This window comes from Rhinoderma darwinii, chromosome 1, assembly GCF_050947455.1.
Source record: "Rhinoderma darwinii isolate aRhiDar2 chromosome 1, aRhiDar2.hap1, whole genome shotgun sequence".
In the NCBI taxonomy this organism is placed as follows: Eukaryota; Metazoa; Chordata; class Amphibia; order Anura; family Rhinodermatidae; genus Rhinoderma; species Rhinoderma darwinii.
The window spans coordinates 2726738-2747024 of record NC_134687.1 but is presented as its reverse complement, the minus strand read 5'-3'; the positions used below and the strand labels follow the sequence as shown (position 1 = coordinate 2747024).

Genomic DNA, 20287 nt, shown 5'->3' with positions numbered 1-20287 from the left:
AAAACATTTTTAATAAACTCGTATATAGTCAATTGGTTTACAGTGTTGATGCAGGATACAGAACAGCGAATATTGGGACAAGAAAGCAGAGAAGGTAAAACTCATCATTGAGTTCGTTGGGCCTCCGACTCTTCATGCGATACATCCAACGGGATTCCTCTCGTAGAAGCTTTTTATTTAGATTCCCTCATCTAGGGCCCAATTTCATTTGACAAATACCCCAGAGTTATGTCCCCAAACTGATGCGTCTTGATAAGAGGGGTGTCTGTCTGGCCTAATTTCATTTGTCGGATACCACAAAAACCCGGTGACATCCACTAACAAGCCACACGGTCTGACAAATAAGAAGGACCGACCATACCAAGTCCTGCTGACATCAACCACCCTCAAGGTAAAGGAGAATCCAACTAGATCCACAACTTACGCTGCAAAAAAAGTCAAAGCCCCGAAGCATTGTGGCCGACCAAGTTAATCCCTTCATGGCAGCTGTTTACCCTATGGCACAAGGACACTCAAGCTCCAACTGCGAGAAACCATCCTGTCCGCATGGGCCAATATATCTGCAAAACAACTTTAAAACCTAGTGGAATCTCTGCCACGACGAATTGCTACGTCTCTGAAGGCCAAAAGACGTCCAATGGGCTACAAAATGGGTGTCTTTAATAGAGTGACCATTCAGAATATTATAAATGTGAAATATTCTATGCACAAAGTTGTTATAGGTGTGTTATCTGGAGTCTAATTTCTTTATAGGCAATAGGCGCTTATTGGTAATTTCATACATTTCTTATTCAACATTTAGTGCTCTACATTGCATTCCCTTTCTTTTGTGTGATATGTGATTGACTGTTACTACTGTATTTTTATTTTGTACGATCTGTCAATAAAACCAGTTTAAAAAATAAAATATAAAAAGAAGAACACTACTACTTCCCTGTTTGAGTTCTCTGATTTTTGAGAGGACTTGATTTCTGGGAATTACTTTTGCCACAATCTGGACATGAATACGGCTTCTCCCCTGTGTGAGTTCTCTGATGTTTAACAAGAGCTGATTTATGGGAATAACCTTTGCCACAATCTGGACATGAATATGGCTTCTCCCCTGTGTGAGTTCTCTGATGTTGAACAAGCTCTGATTTCTGGTAATAACCTTTTCCGCATTCTGAACATGAATATGGCTTCTCCCCTGTGTGAGTTCTCTGATGTTTGAGAAGATTCGATTTCACAGTAAAACATTTCCCACATTCTGAACATGAATACGGCTTCTCCCCTGTGTGAATTCTTTGATGTGTAACAAGCACTGATTTATGGGAATAACCTTTCCCACAATCTGGACATGAATACGGCTTCTCCTCTGTGTGACTTCTCTGATGTTGAACAAGCACGGATTTCTGATGATAAGCTTTTCCACATTCTGAACATGAATACGGCTTCTCCCCTGTGTGAATTCGTTGATGATTCTTAAGTTGGCATTTAGTAATAAAACATTTCCCACATTCAGAACATGAATATGGCTTCTCCCCTGTGTGACTTTTCTGATGTCTAACAAGATCTGTTTTCCTAGTAAAACATTTGCCACATTCTGGGCATGAGAATGGTTTCTCCCCTGTATGAGTTTTTTGATGTTTAATAAGATCTGATTTCCTAGTAATACGTTTCCCACATTCTGAACATGAATATGGTTTCTCTCCTGTGTGAATTCTTTGATGTAAAACAAGAGTTAATTTGAGGGCAAAACATTTCCCACATTCTGAACATGAATATGCTTTCTTCCCTGTGTGAATTAATTGATGCACAACAAGATTTGATTTGAAGGCAAAACATTGCCCACATTTTGAACATGAATATGGCTTCTCTCCTGTGTGAATTATTTGATGTCTAACAAATTCTGATTTAAAGCTATAACATTTCCCACATTCTGAACATGAATATGGCTTCTCCCCTGTGTGAGCTCTGTGACGTTCAATATCACTTCTGTCTTGCTTAACAGTCTGTGATGAATCAGAAGATAGGACCTGATTAGAAGGATCAGATGCCAGATCTTTGCTGTGATGGACTGTGGGTATATCTGGGATAATAACATGCTCTTCATACGTATCTTGTGTGATAACATCATCATCAGTTTTAATATCAGAAGATAGGACTTGTTTAGAAGGATCAGATGCCAGATCTTTGCTGTGATTGACTGTGGGTATAGCTGGGATAATAACATGCTCTTCATATGTATCTTGTGTGATACCATCATCATCTGTTTTAATATCTGAAGATATCAGATGTCCCTCTGACCTCCCGGTACAATCACCTGCCAAGAAAAAAAACAGCTATTTTTGAATAATAAAACCTTGAGAATTATATTTTATAACATTTCTATATAAAAATTGCCATACAAATTGCAAGGCATGGGGCGAAATTCAAGCATTAACTAAACAGATCATAATCTAATAGGCAGCCCCAGAGCAAGGACCAGTCGATCACGACGGCCACCAGGCCGCTCTCTTGCAGTTTTCTATTTCCTTGTGGAAGCCAGCATCTTCATGGGTTTATGTTTCAGAGTAACTGGAACCATTCTTTTCTAGTGAAATGTTCCATGGGGAATCATACAGGGACCTGTGAGGCAATGCTATTGGGCGGTGTCCGTCTCACACACTCCCTGACCGCTACATGCACTTTATTACAAAGCAGGGCAGAACGGGGAGCAGTATGGTCAAGTGTAAGGCTGAATCAGCACGTTATTTTATTAGGACAACCTATATATACACATGGAAGGTACATAACTCCACATGGTTGAAACGAAAATGATAGATATTAGCTACTCCTAATCAGACAACCAATAAATAACCCATGTCTATAAAAAGAATAATCAAATTCTTAAGCCGAAAAATACTGAAGTTTATTAGAAGACAAAGGAAAAAATATCAAGAAAAATACAAAAAAAAACACAAATGACTGTACACAGCCATAACATATACATAAAGGATGAGCAAACACAGTATACAGAGAGATGCGGGGCACAGCGGGGACCTCCCTCCATCACGTCATATATTTGTGTATGGTCTTAACATTACGTAGCAGATACTGGTGAATTTTCTGCATTTTTATGCAAACTTAATACCTTAGCATTACTTTCATCTAGTGTCACATAGGGTTCGTGGACCCATTGGGCCATACCGCCTTGGTGGTATGGCAGCTGGCCAACAGGGCGCAGGTCACAGTCTATAGTTCATATAGGGTACCTGTGGCAGCTCGGACAGTAGCGAGGCAGGCTTGGCTGGGACTAGGCAGCGGGTAGACGTCAGGCGTCGAGTAGCAGGACAGGCCTGGAATAGAGCACGGCACGACTACAGCACAGCATGGCACTTGACCAGGATAGCACGGGATACAGGAACAGGAAACACTGGGAAATGGAAAACACTAGGAGATCATTTGCGTAGACAAACTAGGATACGACAAGCAACGCTCAGGCATCGAAGCAAGGGGCTGGGCTCCTCTTATAGTCCAGGGCACTCATTGCCTGATTACACATTAAAGTCTGGTGCGTGCGCTGCCCCTTAAAGAGCTGGCACTAGTGTACGCACGCACCCTACGGGACATGGCCCAGGTCATTGGAAGTGAGCGCTGGCGTCTCCTGAGGAAGAGACTGGAGCCAGCACTCGCAGACCCATGGCTGCGGCCGTCAGGGGGAGAGTGAACCTGACGGCTTGCAGCCACGGACATGACAGTATCCCTCCTCCTACGCTCCCTCCTCTTGGGGCCAGAGCGAGAGAGAAACTTCTTCAAAAGGGTAGGCACATTCAGGTTCTCCTCTGGCTCCCAGGACCTCCCTTCAGGACCAAACCCTCTCCAATCCATCAAATAAAAAGTCTTTCCTTTCACTCTCTTGGTGTCCAAGATCACCTTAACCTCGAAGGTGTCTGAAGGGCCGCGGTAGGCAACCGCAGGGCTAGGAGTCTGGTAAAGCGGTTCAGAACCACTGCATTCAGGAGAGAGACATGGAAGGAATTGGGGATCCTGAGGGTAGGAGGCAGCCGAAGATGGTAGGCGATAGGGTTGATCTGCTGCAGGATCTCGAAGGGTCCGAGGAACCTGGGAGCAAATTTGTATTTGGTACCCTCAGTCGAATATTCCTCGGAGGACAGCCAGACCTTCGTGCCAGAAAGAAATTGAAGGAGTTCTCTTCTTCTTGTGTCCGCCTTCCGTTTCATGCGGTTGACCGCCAGCAGGATGGAGGATCGAGTCTGCTGTCAGATTTGCAAAAAGTCCCTAAAAGCCGTGTCAGCAGCGGGTACCTCGGACGTATCAAACAACGGGAGAGGTATTCGTGGGTGTTGGCCATAGACCATAAAGAACGGTGTCTTCTGTGTGGACTCGCTGGTGTGATTATTGTAAGAAAATTCAGCCCACGGGAGAAACTGCACCCAGTCATCATGCTGCTTGGAGATGAAATGGCGTAGGTAGTTCTCCAAGATCTAATTGATCCTCTCGTCCTGACCATTGGACTGAGGATGGTAGGCTGAGGAAAAGTCCAACTTTACACCTAGGAGTCTGCAGAGGGCTCTCCAGAACCTCGAGGTGAACTGAACCCCACGATCAGACACAATATGCATGCGGCAAGCTGTGCAGGCGGAAGATGTGTTGGATGAAAAGCTTGGCCAGTTGAGGAGCAGAAGGAAGACCGGTCAGAAGAACGAAGTGGGCCATCTTTGAAAATCGATCCACCACCACCCAGACAGAACTGCATCCAGCAGAGAGAGGCAGGTCCGTGATCAAGTCCATAGCTATATGCTGCCAGGGAGCAACGGGCACATGCAATGGCTGGTGCAGGCCAGCAGGTCTGTAGTGAGCGACCTTGCTAGCTGCATACACTGAACAGGAAGAAACAAAGTCCGTAATGTCTTTGTGCAGCGTGGGCCACCAGAAATGATGGGCAATCAGATCTCGGGTCTTACGGGTCCCGCGTGACCTGCCAATCTAGAGGAGTGTCCCCAGGGGAGGATTCTTCCACGATCAGCCAGGAGCACAAAAGTCCTCCCTGGAGGAATGTCCCCAACTTGCAATGGGTTGACAGACACAATGCATGACGGATCAATAATGTTCTGTGGAAAATCCATGGTGTCTTCTGTCTCGAAAGACCTGGACAAGGCATCGGCCCTCACATTTTTGCCAGCCTGGCTATAATGGAGCTCAAACTGGAACCTGGTAAAGAACAGTGACCACCTGGCCTGACGAGGGTTCAGCCGTTGGGCCGTCTGGAGATAGGTGAGATTCTTGTGGTCCGTAAAAATTAGGATAGGATGAGCTGCGCCCTCTAGTAGATGTCTCCACTCCTCCAGAGCCAATTAGATGGCCAGTAACTCCCGATCCCCGATTGAGTAGTTGCGTTCTGCGGAAGAGAAGAGCTTAGAGAAATATCCACATACCCTTGACTTGCCCTTGGAACCTCTATGGAACAGGAGTGCACCAGCACCGACAGAGGAGGCGTCCACCACCAACGAGAACTGTAGAGAGACATCTGGATGATGGAGGATAGAAGCTGACGTGAAGGCACTCTTCAGGCTATTGAATGCGGACTCTACCTCAGGAGTCCACACCTTGGCGTTCATACCCTTCTTAGTGAGGTTAGAGTTGGGATAAGTCAGTGAGGAGAAGTTTGGGATGAACGGTCTGTAAAAATTGGCGAATCCCAGAAAGCGCTGTATGGCCCTCAAGCCTTGAGGGCGTGGCCATTCCAGGACAGACTTTACCTTTTCAGGATCCATCTCGAGACCTCGATTCGAGACTATGTAGCCCAGGAAGGGTAGAGCATCTTTCTCAAACACGCACTTCTCCAACTTAACGTACAGACGGTTCTCCCTTAACCACAGCAACATGGACATGTCTCTGATGAGTCATAGGATCTGGAGAAAAAAAATCAAGATGTCATCAAGATAGACCACAACACAAACATAGAACATTTTTCACCGTGATCTGGTTGAGACCCCGGTAGTCGATACAGGGACACAGAGAACCATCCTTTTTCTTGACGAAGAAGAACCCGGCTCCTGCCGGAGAGGAAGATTTCCGTATGAAGCCCCTCTCCAAGTTCTCTTTAACATAGGCGGACATAGACAGAGTCTCCGGTAAGGAGAGAGGATATACCCTACCACAGGGAAGGGATGCACCAGGAATCAGCTCGATAGGGCAGTCATACGCCCGGTGTGGGGGCAGCGTCTCCACCTCACTCTTGCTGAAGACATACGAAAATGAAGCATAATGGCTAGGCAATCCTGCCAATGACTGAGGCAGAGGAGACTGAGCCAAACAAATCTGTCCCAGGCAACGGTTGTGAGACACCGGGCCCCACTGGAGAGTCTCTTCAGAGTTCCAGTCCAGGACTGGGGCATGTAATCGGAGCCAAGGCAGGCCCAGCAGCACAGGGTTAACGGTCTTGGACAAGACAAAGAACGATAACAGCTCGGAGTGAAGAGATCCCACTTGGAGCCTCAGCAGTTTGGTCACAGCAATAACTGGATCTGGCAGAGGAAGTCCATTTACCAATGCAACCATCAACGGTCTCCCAAGAGGGGTAGTGGGTAATTGAAGAAGGTTCACCAGGTCTCTACAAATGAAATTAGCAGCGGATACAGAGTCCAGATACGAAGAGATCCAATAAGATTTCTCGCCGGACTCTATGGTCACGGGTATGGACAATTTAGACGGAAGTGCTTTTTTACCCAAGGCTGTCTCTCCTACCAACCCTAGGCTTTGGGACTTTTGGGGACACAGGCGCACAAGATGGCCTCCAAGGCCACAATAGAAACAGAGTACCGAAGTGCGTCTGCGTTGTTTCTCCTGGGTGGATAAAAGGTCCATCCTCACAGACTCCTTAGGAGGATCAGCACCTGTGGACACCAGAGGTTGCTGCAAGGGTGGGACCGTACTAGAAAGGCCTCCCTCCCGACGAGCCTCTTGGAGCCGTTCTCGGAACCTCATATCAATCCGGGCGGACAGAAGGATGAGGTCATCCAGGGTAGACGGTAGATCTCGAGTAGCAAGTTCAGCCTTCATTTTAGGAGACAGTCCCTGCCAGAATGTAGCCACCAGTGCCTCATTGTTCCACAACAGTTCTCCCGCCAAGGTGCTGAAGTGGATGGCGTACTCACCCACTTAGGTGTCTCCTTGGCGTAGGTTCTGCAAGGTAGCCGCTGCAGAGGAGTCTCGTCCAGACTCCTCAAACACCATGCGAAATGTCCGGAGGAAGGCAGGGAAGTTATGGGTCTCTGGTCCTTGTCTCTCCCAGATAGGATTCGCCCATGCAAGAGCCTTGCCAGTGAGGAGAGAGATGATGAAAGCGACCCTTGAGCCATCAGATGAAAACGCCCTTACATACAGGCTGAAGTGGATTTGGCATTGATTCAAAAAACCACAATAGGTACCTGTGTCTCCATCATAGCGGTCAGAAAGTGGCAAAGAAAAATGGGGATCAACACTGCCAGGAGGTGTAGTAGGAGGAGCGGCACCATGTGCCACCTGCCGACATGCGAAAATGTTCAAGCCCTGGAGGAGTTGGTCCTGTTGAGACCGGATGTCCAGCATATCCGTCCGCATCTCTTGTGACGTCATCATGGTCTTGGATCGACTAGCGGGATCCATGGCCTAGGCGTACTGTCAAGTTGGGTTCGTGGACCCACTGGGCTGTACCGCATTGGCGGTATGGCAGTTGGCCAACAGGGCGCAGGTTACAGTCTATAGTTCGTATAGGGTACCTGTGGCAGCTCGGACAGTAGCAAGGCAGGCTCGGATGGGACTAGGAAGCAGGCAGACGTCAGGCGTGGTGTAGCAGGACAGGCGTGGTACACAGCACAGCACGACTTCAGCTCAGCATGGCATTTGAGCAGGACAGCACGGGATACAGGTTACAGGAAAAAGGTACGGGAAACACTGGGAACTGGAAAACACTAGGAGACCATTTACATAGACAAACTTAAGTTACGACAACAACGCTCTGACGTGGGAGGAAAGGGCTGGGTCCTTCTTTTAGTCCAGGGTGCTTAGGGGCTAATTAAACAAAAAAGACCGATGCGCGCACACTCTCGTGCCCGCTCTTAAAGGGACCCGGCCGAGGTGAGCGGAAGTGAGTGCTGGAGTCTCCTGAGGAGGAGATTGGGGCCAGCACTCGCAGATCCATGGCTGCGGGCGTCAGGAGGTGGGTGAGCCTGACGGCCTGCGGCCGTGGACATGACACCCATATATGGTATGTCCCTCAATTGCATCACAGGGATTCCCTTCTGATTTTCCCCTGTATACTGTGGTCAGCTTTCATGGCAGCATTCAAAGGAATAGCACAGCTACCTTTTATCTTACGTGCCTCACTCTTTCTGCTGTGCCGGGCTGAACTTTAGAAAAGGTGGAGGGATTCAGAGGAGTCACATGTGATGTCACTAGAGAGGCTGCTTCCTACGAGCTCCATAATGCCTCGCATGCTGCTAGATTGTACATAATAGTCCCAGCAAGTGTTAAATCCAGGATGAGAAGGGAAACCAATGCTATCTTATCTTATTAAGCTTAGGCTGAATTCACATCTGCGTCAGGGCTCCGTTCATGGGTTACGTCTGAGCTTTCCATCAGGTGAACCAATAAACGGATCACAAACTGAAACAACGGAAACCATAGGTGACCGATCTGGTGCAAATGGGTTCCGTTTGTCATCGTTGTGTAAGGGATACGTTGTTTTGACAGAATCAATACTGTAGTCGACTGCGCTATCCTGTCACAACGGAACCCTTACACAACGGTGAGAAACGGAAACCATTTGCACCGGATCGGTCACCATTGAATTCAATGGTGATGCAAATGGAAACCCATGGTTTCCGTTGTTTCAGTTTGAGTTCCGTTCATTGGTTACCCTGATGGAAAGCTCCGACGTAACCCATGAACGGAGTCCTGATGCAGATGTGTATGAAGTCTTATTCAGTTCTGTCTTCTGCCCCATCTCCTCTTCTCAAAGCCCTGAAATGTCTAAAAACACAAAATTTTAACCCTCTCCCCTCCATGTCAGACTATAGTATCCCTATAAAATAAATATAAAAGGAACAGACAGTAGATTTGGGGGTCTCTTGTGCTGGGAACTTATTGGTCTTGGCAAATAACACAACGAATCAATGCGCCTGAAGCAAGCAGATAGATCCGGCAGCACAAGGGCTTCACTGCCCATCACAGTCCTTAGGAAAGCCTCACTCAAAGGCGCAGGGGGCGCTAATCACAACTTGTAGGTGGAATAACTCCAGGTCTATACATTTTGTAGCTTCATGTAAGGAGCCCTCGTATTCATGAGACAACACGTATTAGGGAGCAGTGTAATGGGCACATGTATGTATTCAGGATTATTACCCTGTGATGTGCGCGGCCGGTGGTCCTCCATCATGACCTCCTCGTACAGATCCTTGTGTCCTTCTAGATACTCCCGCTCCTCTATGGAGAAATAGACAGCGACGTCCTCACACCTTATAGGAACCTGACACACAATGATACAGTCATTACCCAGACTCCTCCAGTGCGGTTACTTTATAATTTCCCAGCATTCCCAGCAGCGTCACCTCTCCGGTCAGCAGCTCAGTCATCCTGTAGATCAGTTCTAAGATCTTCTTCTTATTGTTCTTCTCATGTATCCGGGAGTGAGGGGGGGGCTCGGAGATGGAGCTCGAGGTTATTCCCCAACCTTCAATCACAGGGGCCGGATAGCACTCACTAGAGGTCTTCTTCACTACCGTATAATCCTGTATATGGAGAGAGACATTGATAAATATCACACCACACATTCCCAGAATCCCTCACCCCTCCAGTCATATCCATCTGTTATATACAAAGATAATAATATGATATGACATCACTCCCAGAATCCCTCATCTCTCCAGTCATATCTATCTGTTAAATACATAGATAATAATATAATGTGACATCATTCCCAGAATCCCTCACCTCTGCAGTCATATCCATCTGTTATATACATAGATAATAATAAAATATGACATCACTCCCAGAATCCCTCACCTCTCCAGTCATATCCATCTGTTATATACATAGATAATAATATAATATTACATCATTCCCAGAATCCCTCACCCCTCGAGTCATATCCATCTGTTATATACATAGATAATAATATAATATGACATCACTCCCAGAATCCCTCACCTCTCCAGTCATATCCATCTGTTATATACATAGATAATAATATAGTATGACATCACTCCCAGAATCCCTCACCCCTCCAGTCATATCCATCTGTTATATACATAGATAATAATATAATATGACATCACTCCCAGAATCCCTCACCTCTCCAGTCATATACATCTGATATATACATAGATAATAATATAATATGACATCATTCCCAGAATCCCTCACTCCTCCAGTTATATCCATCTGTTATATACATAGATAATATAATATGACATCACTCCCAGAATCCCTCACCTCTCCAGTCATATCCATCTGTTATATACAAAGATAATAATATAATATGATATCATTCCCAGAATCCCTCACCTCTCCAGTCATATCCATCTGTTATATATATAGATAATAATATAATATGACATCACTCCCAGAACCCCTCACCTCTCCAGTCATATCCATCTGTTATATACATAGATAAAAATATAATATGACATCACTCCCAGAATCCCTCACCCCTCGAGTCATATCCATCTGTTATAAACATAGATAATAATATAATATGACATCATTCCCAGAATCCCTCACTCCTCCAGTTATATCCATCTGTTATATACATAGATAATAATATAATATGACATCACTCCCAGAATCCCTCACCCCTCCAGTCATATCCATCTGTTATATACATAGATAATAATATAATATAACATCACTCCCAGAATCCCTCACCTCTCCAGTCATATCCATCTGTTATATATATAGATAATATAATGTGACATAATTCCCAGAATCCCTCACCTCTCCAGTCATATCCATCTGTTATATACATAGATAATAATATAATATGACATCATTCCCAGAATCCCTCACCTCTCCAGTCATATCCATCTGTTATATACATAGATAATAATATAGTATGACATCACTCCCAGAATCCCTCACCCCTCCAGTCATATCCATCTGTTATATACATAGCTAATAATATAATATGACATCATTCCCAGAATCCCTCACCCCTCCAGTCATAGCTATCTGTTATATAAATAGATAATAATATAATATGACATCACTCCCAGAATCCCTCACCTCTCCAGTCATATCCATCTGTTATATACAAAGATAATAATATAATATGATATCATTCCCAGAATCCCTCACCTCTCCAGTCATATCTATCTGTTATATACATAGATAATAATATAATATGACATCACTCCCAGAATCCCTCACCCCTCCAGTCATATCCATCTGTTATATACATAGATAATAATATAATATGACATCACTCCCAGAATCCCTCACCTCTCCAGTCATATCCATCTGTTATATATATAGATAATAATATAATGTGACATAATTCCCAGAATCCCTCACCTCTCCAGTCATATCCATCTGTTATATACATTAATATAATATGACATCACTCCCAGAATCCCTCACCTCTCCAGTCATATCCATCTGTTATATACATAGATAGTAATATAATATGACATCACTCCCAGAATCCCTCACCTCTCCAGTCATATCCATCTGTTATATACATAGCTAATAATATAATATGACATCATTCCCAGAATCCCTCACCCCTCCAGTCATAGCTATCTGTTATATACATAGATAATAATATAATATGACATCACTCCCAGAATCCCTCACCCCTCCAGTCATATCCATCTGTTATATACATAGATAATAATATAATATGACATCACTCCCAGAATCCCTCACCTCTCCAGTCATATCCATCTGTTATATACATAGATAATAATATAATATGACATCACTCAAAGAAACCCTCACCTCTCCAGTCATATCCATCTGTTATATACATAGATAATAATATAATATGAGATCACTCCCAGAATCCCTCACCCCTCCAGTCATATCCACCTGTTATATACATAGATAATATTATAACATGACATCACTCCCAGAATCCCTCACCTCTCCAGTCATATCCATCTGTTATATACATAGATAATATAATATGACATCATACCCAGAATCCCTCACCTCTCCAGTCATATCCATCTGTTATATACATAAATATAATATGACATAATTCCCAGAATCCCTCACCTCTCCAGTCATATCCATCTGTTATATACATAGATAATAATATATGACATAAATTCCCAGAATCCCTCACCTCTCCAGTCATATCCATCTGTTATATACATAGATAATAATATAATATGACATCACTCCCAGAATCCCTCACCTGTCCAGTCATATCCCTGTTATATACATAGATAATAATATATGACATCATTCCCAGAATCCCTCACCCCTCCAGTCATATCCATCTGTTATATACATAGATAATAATATAATATGACATCACTCCCAGAATCCCTCACCCCTCCAGTCATATCCATCTGTTATATATATATGGATAATAATATAATATGACATCACTCCCAGAATCCCTCACCTCTCCAGTCATATCCATTTGTTATATATATAGATAATAATATAATATGACATCACTCCCAGAATCCCTCACCTCTCCAGTCATATCCATCTGTTATATACATAGATAATAATATAATATGACATCACTCCCAGAATCCCTCACCTCTCCAGTCATATCCATCTGTTATATACATAGATAATAATATAATGTGACATCACTCCCAGAATCCCTCACCCCTCCAGTCATATCCATCTGTTATATACATAGATAATAATATAATATGACATCATTCCCAGAATCCCTCACCTCTCCAGTCATATCCATCTGTTATATACAAAGATAATAATATAATATGATATCATTCCCAGAATCCCTCACCTCTCCAGTCATATCCATCTGTTATATACATAGATAATAATATAATATGACATCACTCCCAGAATCCCTCACTCCTCCAGTCATATCCATCTGTTATATACATAGATAATAATATAATATGACATCATCCCCAGAATCCCTCACCCCTCCAGTCATATCCATCTGTTATATAAATAAATAATATAATATGACATCACTCCCAGAATCCCTCACCTCTCCAGTCATATCCATCTGTTATATACAAAGATAATAATATAATATGATATCATTCCCAGAATCCCTCACCTCTCCAGTCATATATATCTGTTATATACATAGATAATAATATAATGTGACATCACTCCCAGAATCCCTCACCTCTCCAGTCATATCCATCTGTTATATATATAGATAATAATATATGACATCACTCCCAGAATCCCTCACCTCTCCAGTCATATCCATCTGTTATATACATAGATAATAATATAATGTGACATCACTCCCAGAATCCCTCACCCCTCCAGTCATATCCATCTGTTATATACATAGATAGTAATATAATATGACATCACTCCCAGAATCCCTCACCTCTCCAGTCATATCCATCTGTTATATACATAAATAATATAATATGACATCATTCCCAAAATCCCTCACCTCTCCAGTCATATCTATCTATTATATATATATATAAATAAAATAATATGACATCACTCCCAGAATCCCTCACCTCTCCAGTCATATCCATCTGTTATATACATAGATAATAATAAAATATTACATCACTCCCAGAATCCCTCACCTCTCCAGTCATATCCATCTGTTATATACATAGATAATAATATAATATGACATCATTCCAAGAATCCCTCACCTCTGCAGTCATATCCATCTGTTATATACATAGATAATAATAAAATATTACATCACTCCCAGAATCCCTCACCTCTCCAGTCATATACATCTGTTATATACATAGATAATAATATAATATGACATCACTCCCAGAATCCCTCACCTCTCCAGTCATATCCATCTGTTATATATATATATATATATATATATATATATATATATAGATAATATAATATGACATCATCCCCAGAATCCCTCACCTCTCCAGTCATATCCATCTGTTATATACATAGATAATAATATAATATGACATCACTCCCAGAATCCGTCACCTCTCCAGTCATACCCATTATAGATAATAATATAATATGACATCATTCCCAGAATCCCTCACCTCTCCAGTCATATCCATCTGTTATATACATAGATAATAATATAATATGACATCACTCCCAGAATCCCTCACCTCTCCAGTCATACCCATCTGTTATATACATAGATAATAATATAATAAGACATCATTCCCAGAATCCCTCACCTCTCCAGTCATATCCATCTGTTATATACATAGATAATAATATAATATGACATAACTCCCAGAATCCCTCACCTCTCCAGTCATACCCATCTGTTATATAGATAGATAATAACATAATATGACATCACTCCCAGAATCCCTCACCTCTCCAGTCATATCCATCTGTTATATACATAGATAATAATATAATATGACATCACTCCCAGAATCCCTCACCTCTCCAGTCATAACTATCTGTTATATACATAGATAATAATATAATGTGACATCATTCCCAGAATCCCTCACCTCTCCAGTCATATCCATCTGTTATATACATAGATAATAATATAATATGACATCATTCCCAGAATCCCTCACCTCTCCAGTCATATCCATCTGTTATATACATAGATAATATATGACTTCATTCCCAGCATCCCCCTCACCTCTCCAGTCATATCCATCTGTTATATACATAGATAATAATATAATATGACATCACTCCCAGAATCCCTCACCCCTCCAGTCATATCCATCTGTTATATACATAGATAAAAATATAACATGACATCATTCCGAGAATCCCTCACCTCTCCAGTCATATCCATCTGTTATATATATATATAGATAATAATATAATATGACATCACTCCCAGAATCCCTCACCTCTCCAGTCATATCCATCTGTTATATACATAGATAATAATATAATATGACATCACTCCCAGAATCCCTCAACCCTCCAGTCATATCCATCTGTTATATATATACATAGATAATAATATAATATGACATCACTCCCATAATCCCTCACCTCTCCTGTCATATCCATCTGTTATATACATAGATAATATAATATGACATCACTCCCAGAATCCCTCACCTCTCCAGTCATATCCATCTGTTATATACATAGATAATAATATAATATGACATCACTCCCAGAACCCCTCACCTCTCGTCATACCCATCTGTTATATACATAGATAATAATATAATATGACATCATTCCCAGAATCCCTCACCCCTCCAGTCATATCCATCTGTTATATACATAGATAATTACATAATATGACATCATTCCCAGAATCCCTCACCCCTCCAGTCATATCCATCTGTTATATACATAAATAATATAACATGACATCACTCCCAGAATCCCTTACCTCTCCAGTCATATCCATCTCTTATATACATAGATAATAATATAATATGACATAATTCCCAGAATCCCTCACCTCTCCAGTCATATCCATCTGTTATATACACAGATAATAATATAATATGACATCACTCCCAGAATCCCTCACCTGTCCAGTCATATCCCTGTTATATTCATAGATAATAATATATGACATCATTCCCAGAATCACTCACCTCTCGTCATATCCCTGTTATATACATAGATAATAATATAATATGACATCACTCCCAGAATCCCTCACCTCTCCAGTCATATCCATCTGTTATATACATAGATAATAATATAACATGACATCACTCCCAGAATCCCTCACCTCTCCAGTCATATCCATCTGTTATATACATAGATAATATAATATGACATCATACCCAGAATCCCTCACCTCTCCAGTCATATCCATCTGTTATATACATAAATATAATATGACATAATTCCCAGAATCCCTCACCTCTCCAGTCATATCCATCTGTTATATACATAGATAATAATATAATATGACATCACTCCCAGAATCCCTCACCTCTCCAGTCATATCCATCTGTTATATATATATATATATATATATATATATATATAGATAATATAATATGACATCATCCCCAGAATCCCTCACCTCTCCAGTCATATCCATCTGTTATATACATAGATAATAATATAATATGACATCACTCCCAGAATCCCTCACCCCTCCAGTCATATCCATCTGTTATATACATAGATAATAATATAACATGACATCATTCCCAAAATCCCTCACCTCTCCAGTCATATCCATCTGTTATATATATATATATAGATAATAATATAATATGACATCACTCCCAGAATCCCTCACCTCTCCAGTCATATCCATCTGTTATATACATAGATAATAATATAATATGACATCACTCCCAGAATCCCTCAACCCTCCAGTCATATCCATCTGTTATATATATACATAGATAATAATATAATATGACATCACTCCCAGAATCCCTCACCTCTCCAGTCATATCCATCTGTTATATACATAGATAATATAATATGACATCATCCCCAGAATCCCTCACCTCTCCAGTCATATCCATCTGTTATACACATAGATAATAATATAATGTGACATCACTCCCAGAATCCCTCACCCCTCCAGTCATATCCATCTGTTATATACATAGATAATAATATAATATGACATCACTCCCAGAATCCCTCACCTCTCCAGTCATATCCATCTGTTATATACATAGATAATATAATATGACATCACTCCCAGAATCCCTCACCTCTCCAGTCATATCCATCTGTTATATACATAAATATAATATGACATCACTCCCAGAATCCCTTACCTCTCCAGTCATATCCCTGTTATATACATAGATAATAATATGACATCACTCCCAGAATCCCTCACCTCTCCAGTCATATCCATCTGTTATATATATATATATATATATATAGATAATAATATAATGTGACATAATTCCCAGAATCCCTCACCTCTCCAGTCATATCCATCTGTTATATACATAGATAATATAATATGACATCACTCCCAGAATCCCTCACCTCTCCAGTCATATCCATCTGTTATATATATAGATAATATAATATGACATCACTCCCAGAATACCTCACCTCTCCAGTCATATCCATCTGTTATATACATAGATAATATAATATGATATCATTCCCAGAATCCCTCACTCCTCCAGTCATATCCATCTGTTATATACATAGATAATATAATATGACATCACTCCCAGAATCCCTCACCTCTCCAGTCATATCCATCTGTTATATACATAGATAATATAATATGACATCATCCCCAGAATCCCTCACCTCTCCAGTCATATCCATCTGTTATATACATAGATAATAATATAATGTGACATCATTCCCAGAATCCCTCACCTCTCCAGTCATATCCATCTGTTATATACATAGATAATATAATATGACATCATACCCAGAATCCCTCACCTCTCCAGTCATATCCATCTGTAATATACATAGATAATATAATATGACATCACTCCCAGAATCCCTCACCTCTCCAGTCATATCCATCTGTTATATACATAGATAATAATATAATATGAGATCACTCCCAGAATCCCTCACCCCTCCAGTCATATCCACCTGTTATATACACAGATAATATAATATGACATCACTCCCAGAATCCCTCACCCCTCCAGTCATATCCATCTGTTATATACATAGATAATAATATAATATGACATCACTCCCAGAATCCCTCACTCCTCCAGTCATATCCATCTGTTATATACATAGATAATAATATAATATGAGATCACTCCCAGAATCCCTCACCCCTCCAGTCATATCCACCTGTTATATACACAGATAATATAATATGACATCACTCCCAGAATCCCTCACCCCTCCAGTCATATCCATCTGTTATATACATAGATAATAATATAATATGACATCACTCCCAGAATCCCTCACTCCTCCAGTCATATCCATCTGTTATATACATAGATAATAATATAATATGACATCATTCCCAGAATCCCTCACCTCTCCAGTCATATCCCTGTTATATACATAGATAATAATATAATATGACATCACTCCCAGAATCCCTCACCTCTCCAGTCATATCCCTGTTATATACATAGATAATAATATAATATGACATCACTCCCAGAATCCCTCACCTCTCCAGTCATACCCATCTGTTATATACATAGATAATAATATAATATGACATCACTCCCAGAATCCCTCACCTCTCCAGTCATATCCATCTGTTATATACATAGATAATAATATAATATGACATCAGTCCCAGAATCCCTCACCTCTCCAGTCATATCCATCTGTTATATACATAGATAATAATATAATATGACATCAGTCCCAGAATCCCTCACCTCTCCAGTCATATCCATCTGTTATATATATAGATAATATAATATGACATCACTCCCAGAATCCCTCACCCCTCCAGTCATATCCATCTGTTATATACATAGATAATATAATATGACATCACTCCCAGAATCCCTCACCTCTCCAGTCAGCCAGTAGATGATCTCTAGGGTGAGATTTAATATACTCTCCGCCATCTTGTTCCTGTTGCTCCCGTTTCTTGATCTTGTATTGTAGGAACCTGAGTGGTCAGAAGATGAGGTGATGTAAGAGCCGCACACAATCCCAGGTAAAATACACACAATAACTGGAGATAATAATAAGGGGAATATTAAAGTGTAGATTTTGTATTGGATTGGATGGATTGGAACAGGAGTTGAATAGTTTGTCAGGGCAGTTCCTCCAAGTTGCACCTTCACACGATCCCTACAGCTAATCACGGGCCGCAGTGGTGACGCCAGTATGTACAGAATGTGACCACTGAAGACCATCAGGGGCCGCAGTGGTGACGCCAGTATGTACAGAATGTGACCGCTGAAGATCATCACGGGCCGCAGTGGTGACACCAGTATGTACAGAATGTGACCGCTGAAGACCATCACAGGCCGCAGTGGTGACGCCAGTATGTACAGAAAGTGACTGCTGAAGACCATCACGGGCCGCAGTGGTGACGCCAGTATGTACAGAATCTGACCGCTGAAGACCATCACGGGCCGCAGTGGTGACACCAGTATGTACAGAATGTGACCGCTGAAGATCATCACGGGCCGCAGTGGTGACACCAGTATGTACAGAATGTGACCGCTGAAGACCATCACAGGCCGCAGTGGTGACACCAGTATGTACAGAATGTGACCGCTGAAGACCATCACAGGCCGCAGTGGTGACACCAGTATGTATAGAATGACTGCTGAAGACCATCACGGGTCGCAGTGGTGACACCAGTATGTACAGAATGTGACTGCTGAAGACCATCACGGGTCGCAGTGGTGACGCCAGTATGTACAGAATAACTGCTGAAGACCATCACGGGTCGCAGTGGTGACACCAGTATGTACAGAATGTGACCGCTGAAGACCATCACGGGTCGCAGTGGTGACACCAGTATGTATAGAATGACTCCTGAAGACCATCACAGGCCGCAGTGGTGACACCAGTATGTACAGAATGTGATCGCTGAAGACCATCACGGGCCGCAGTGGTGACGCCAGTATGTACAGAATGTGGCCGCTGAAGACCATCACGGGCCGCAGTGGTGACACCAGTATGTACAGAATGTGACCACTGAAGACCATCACGGACCGCAGTGGTGACACCAGTATGTACAGAATGTGACCGCTGAAGACCATCACGGGCCGCAGTGGTGACGCCAGTATGTACAGAATGTGACCGCTGAAGACCATCACAGGCCGCAGTGGTGACACCAGTATGTACAGAATGTGACCGCTGAAGACCATCACAGGCCGCAGTGGTGACACCAGTATGTACAGAATGTGACCGCTGTAGACCATCACAGGCCGCAGTGGTGACACCAGTATGTATAGAATGTGACTGCTGAAGACCATCACGGGTCGCAGTGGTGACACCAGTATGTACAGAATGTGGCCGCTGAAGACCATCACGGGCCGCAGTGGTGACGCCAGTATGTACAGAATGTGACCGCTGTAGACCATCACAGGCCGCAGTGGTGACGCCAGTATGTACAGAATGTGACTGCTGAAGACCATCACGGGTCGCAGTGGTGACACCAGTATGTACAGAATGTGACCGCTGAAGACCATCACGGGTCGCAGTGGTGACGCCAGTATGTACAGAATTTGACCGCTGAAGACCATCACGGGTCGCAGTGGTGACGCCAGTATGTACAGAATGTGACCGCTGAAGA

General features: G+C 42.2%; 1 protein-coding gene across 1 annotated transcript; it reads right to left on the bottom strand.

Moving 5' to 3' along the window:
• Nucleotides 1–22: 22 nt before the first annotated feature.
• LOC142748286 (uncharacterized) lies at nt 23–18640 on the bottom strand. The gene is made up of 4 exons (XM_075855388.1): nt 18543–18640; nt 9573–9752; nt 9367–9490; nt 23–2302 (listed from the first exon to the last, which is right to left on the bottom strand). The coding sequence occupies exons 1-4, from the start codon at nt 18597–18599 to the stop codon at nt 927–929; spliced, it is 1737 nt and encodes a 578-aa protein (XP_075711503.1). The 5' UTR covers nt 18600–18640; the 3' UTR covers nt 23–926.
• Between the last annotated feature and the right edge of the window lie 1647 nt (nt 18641–20287).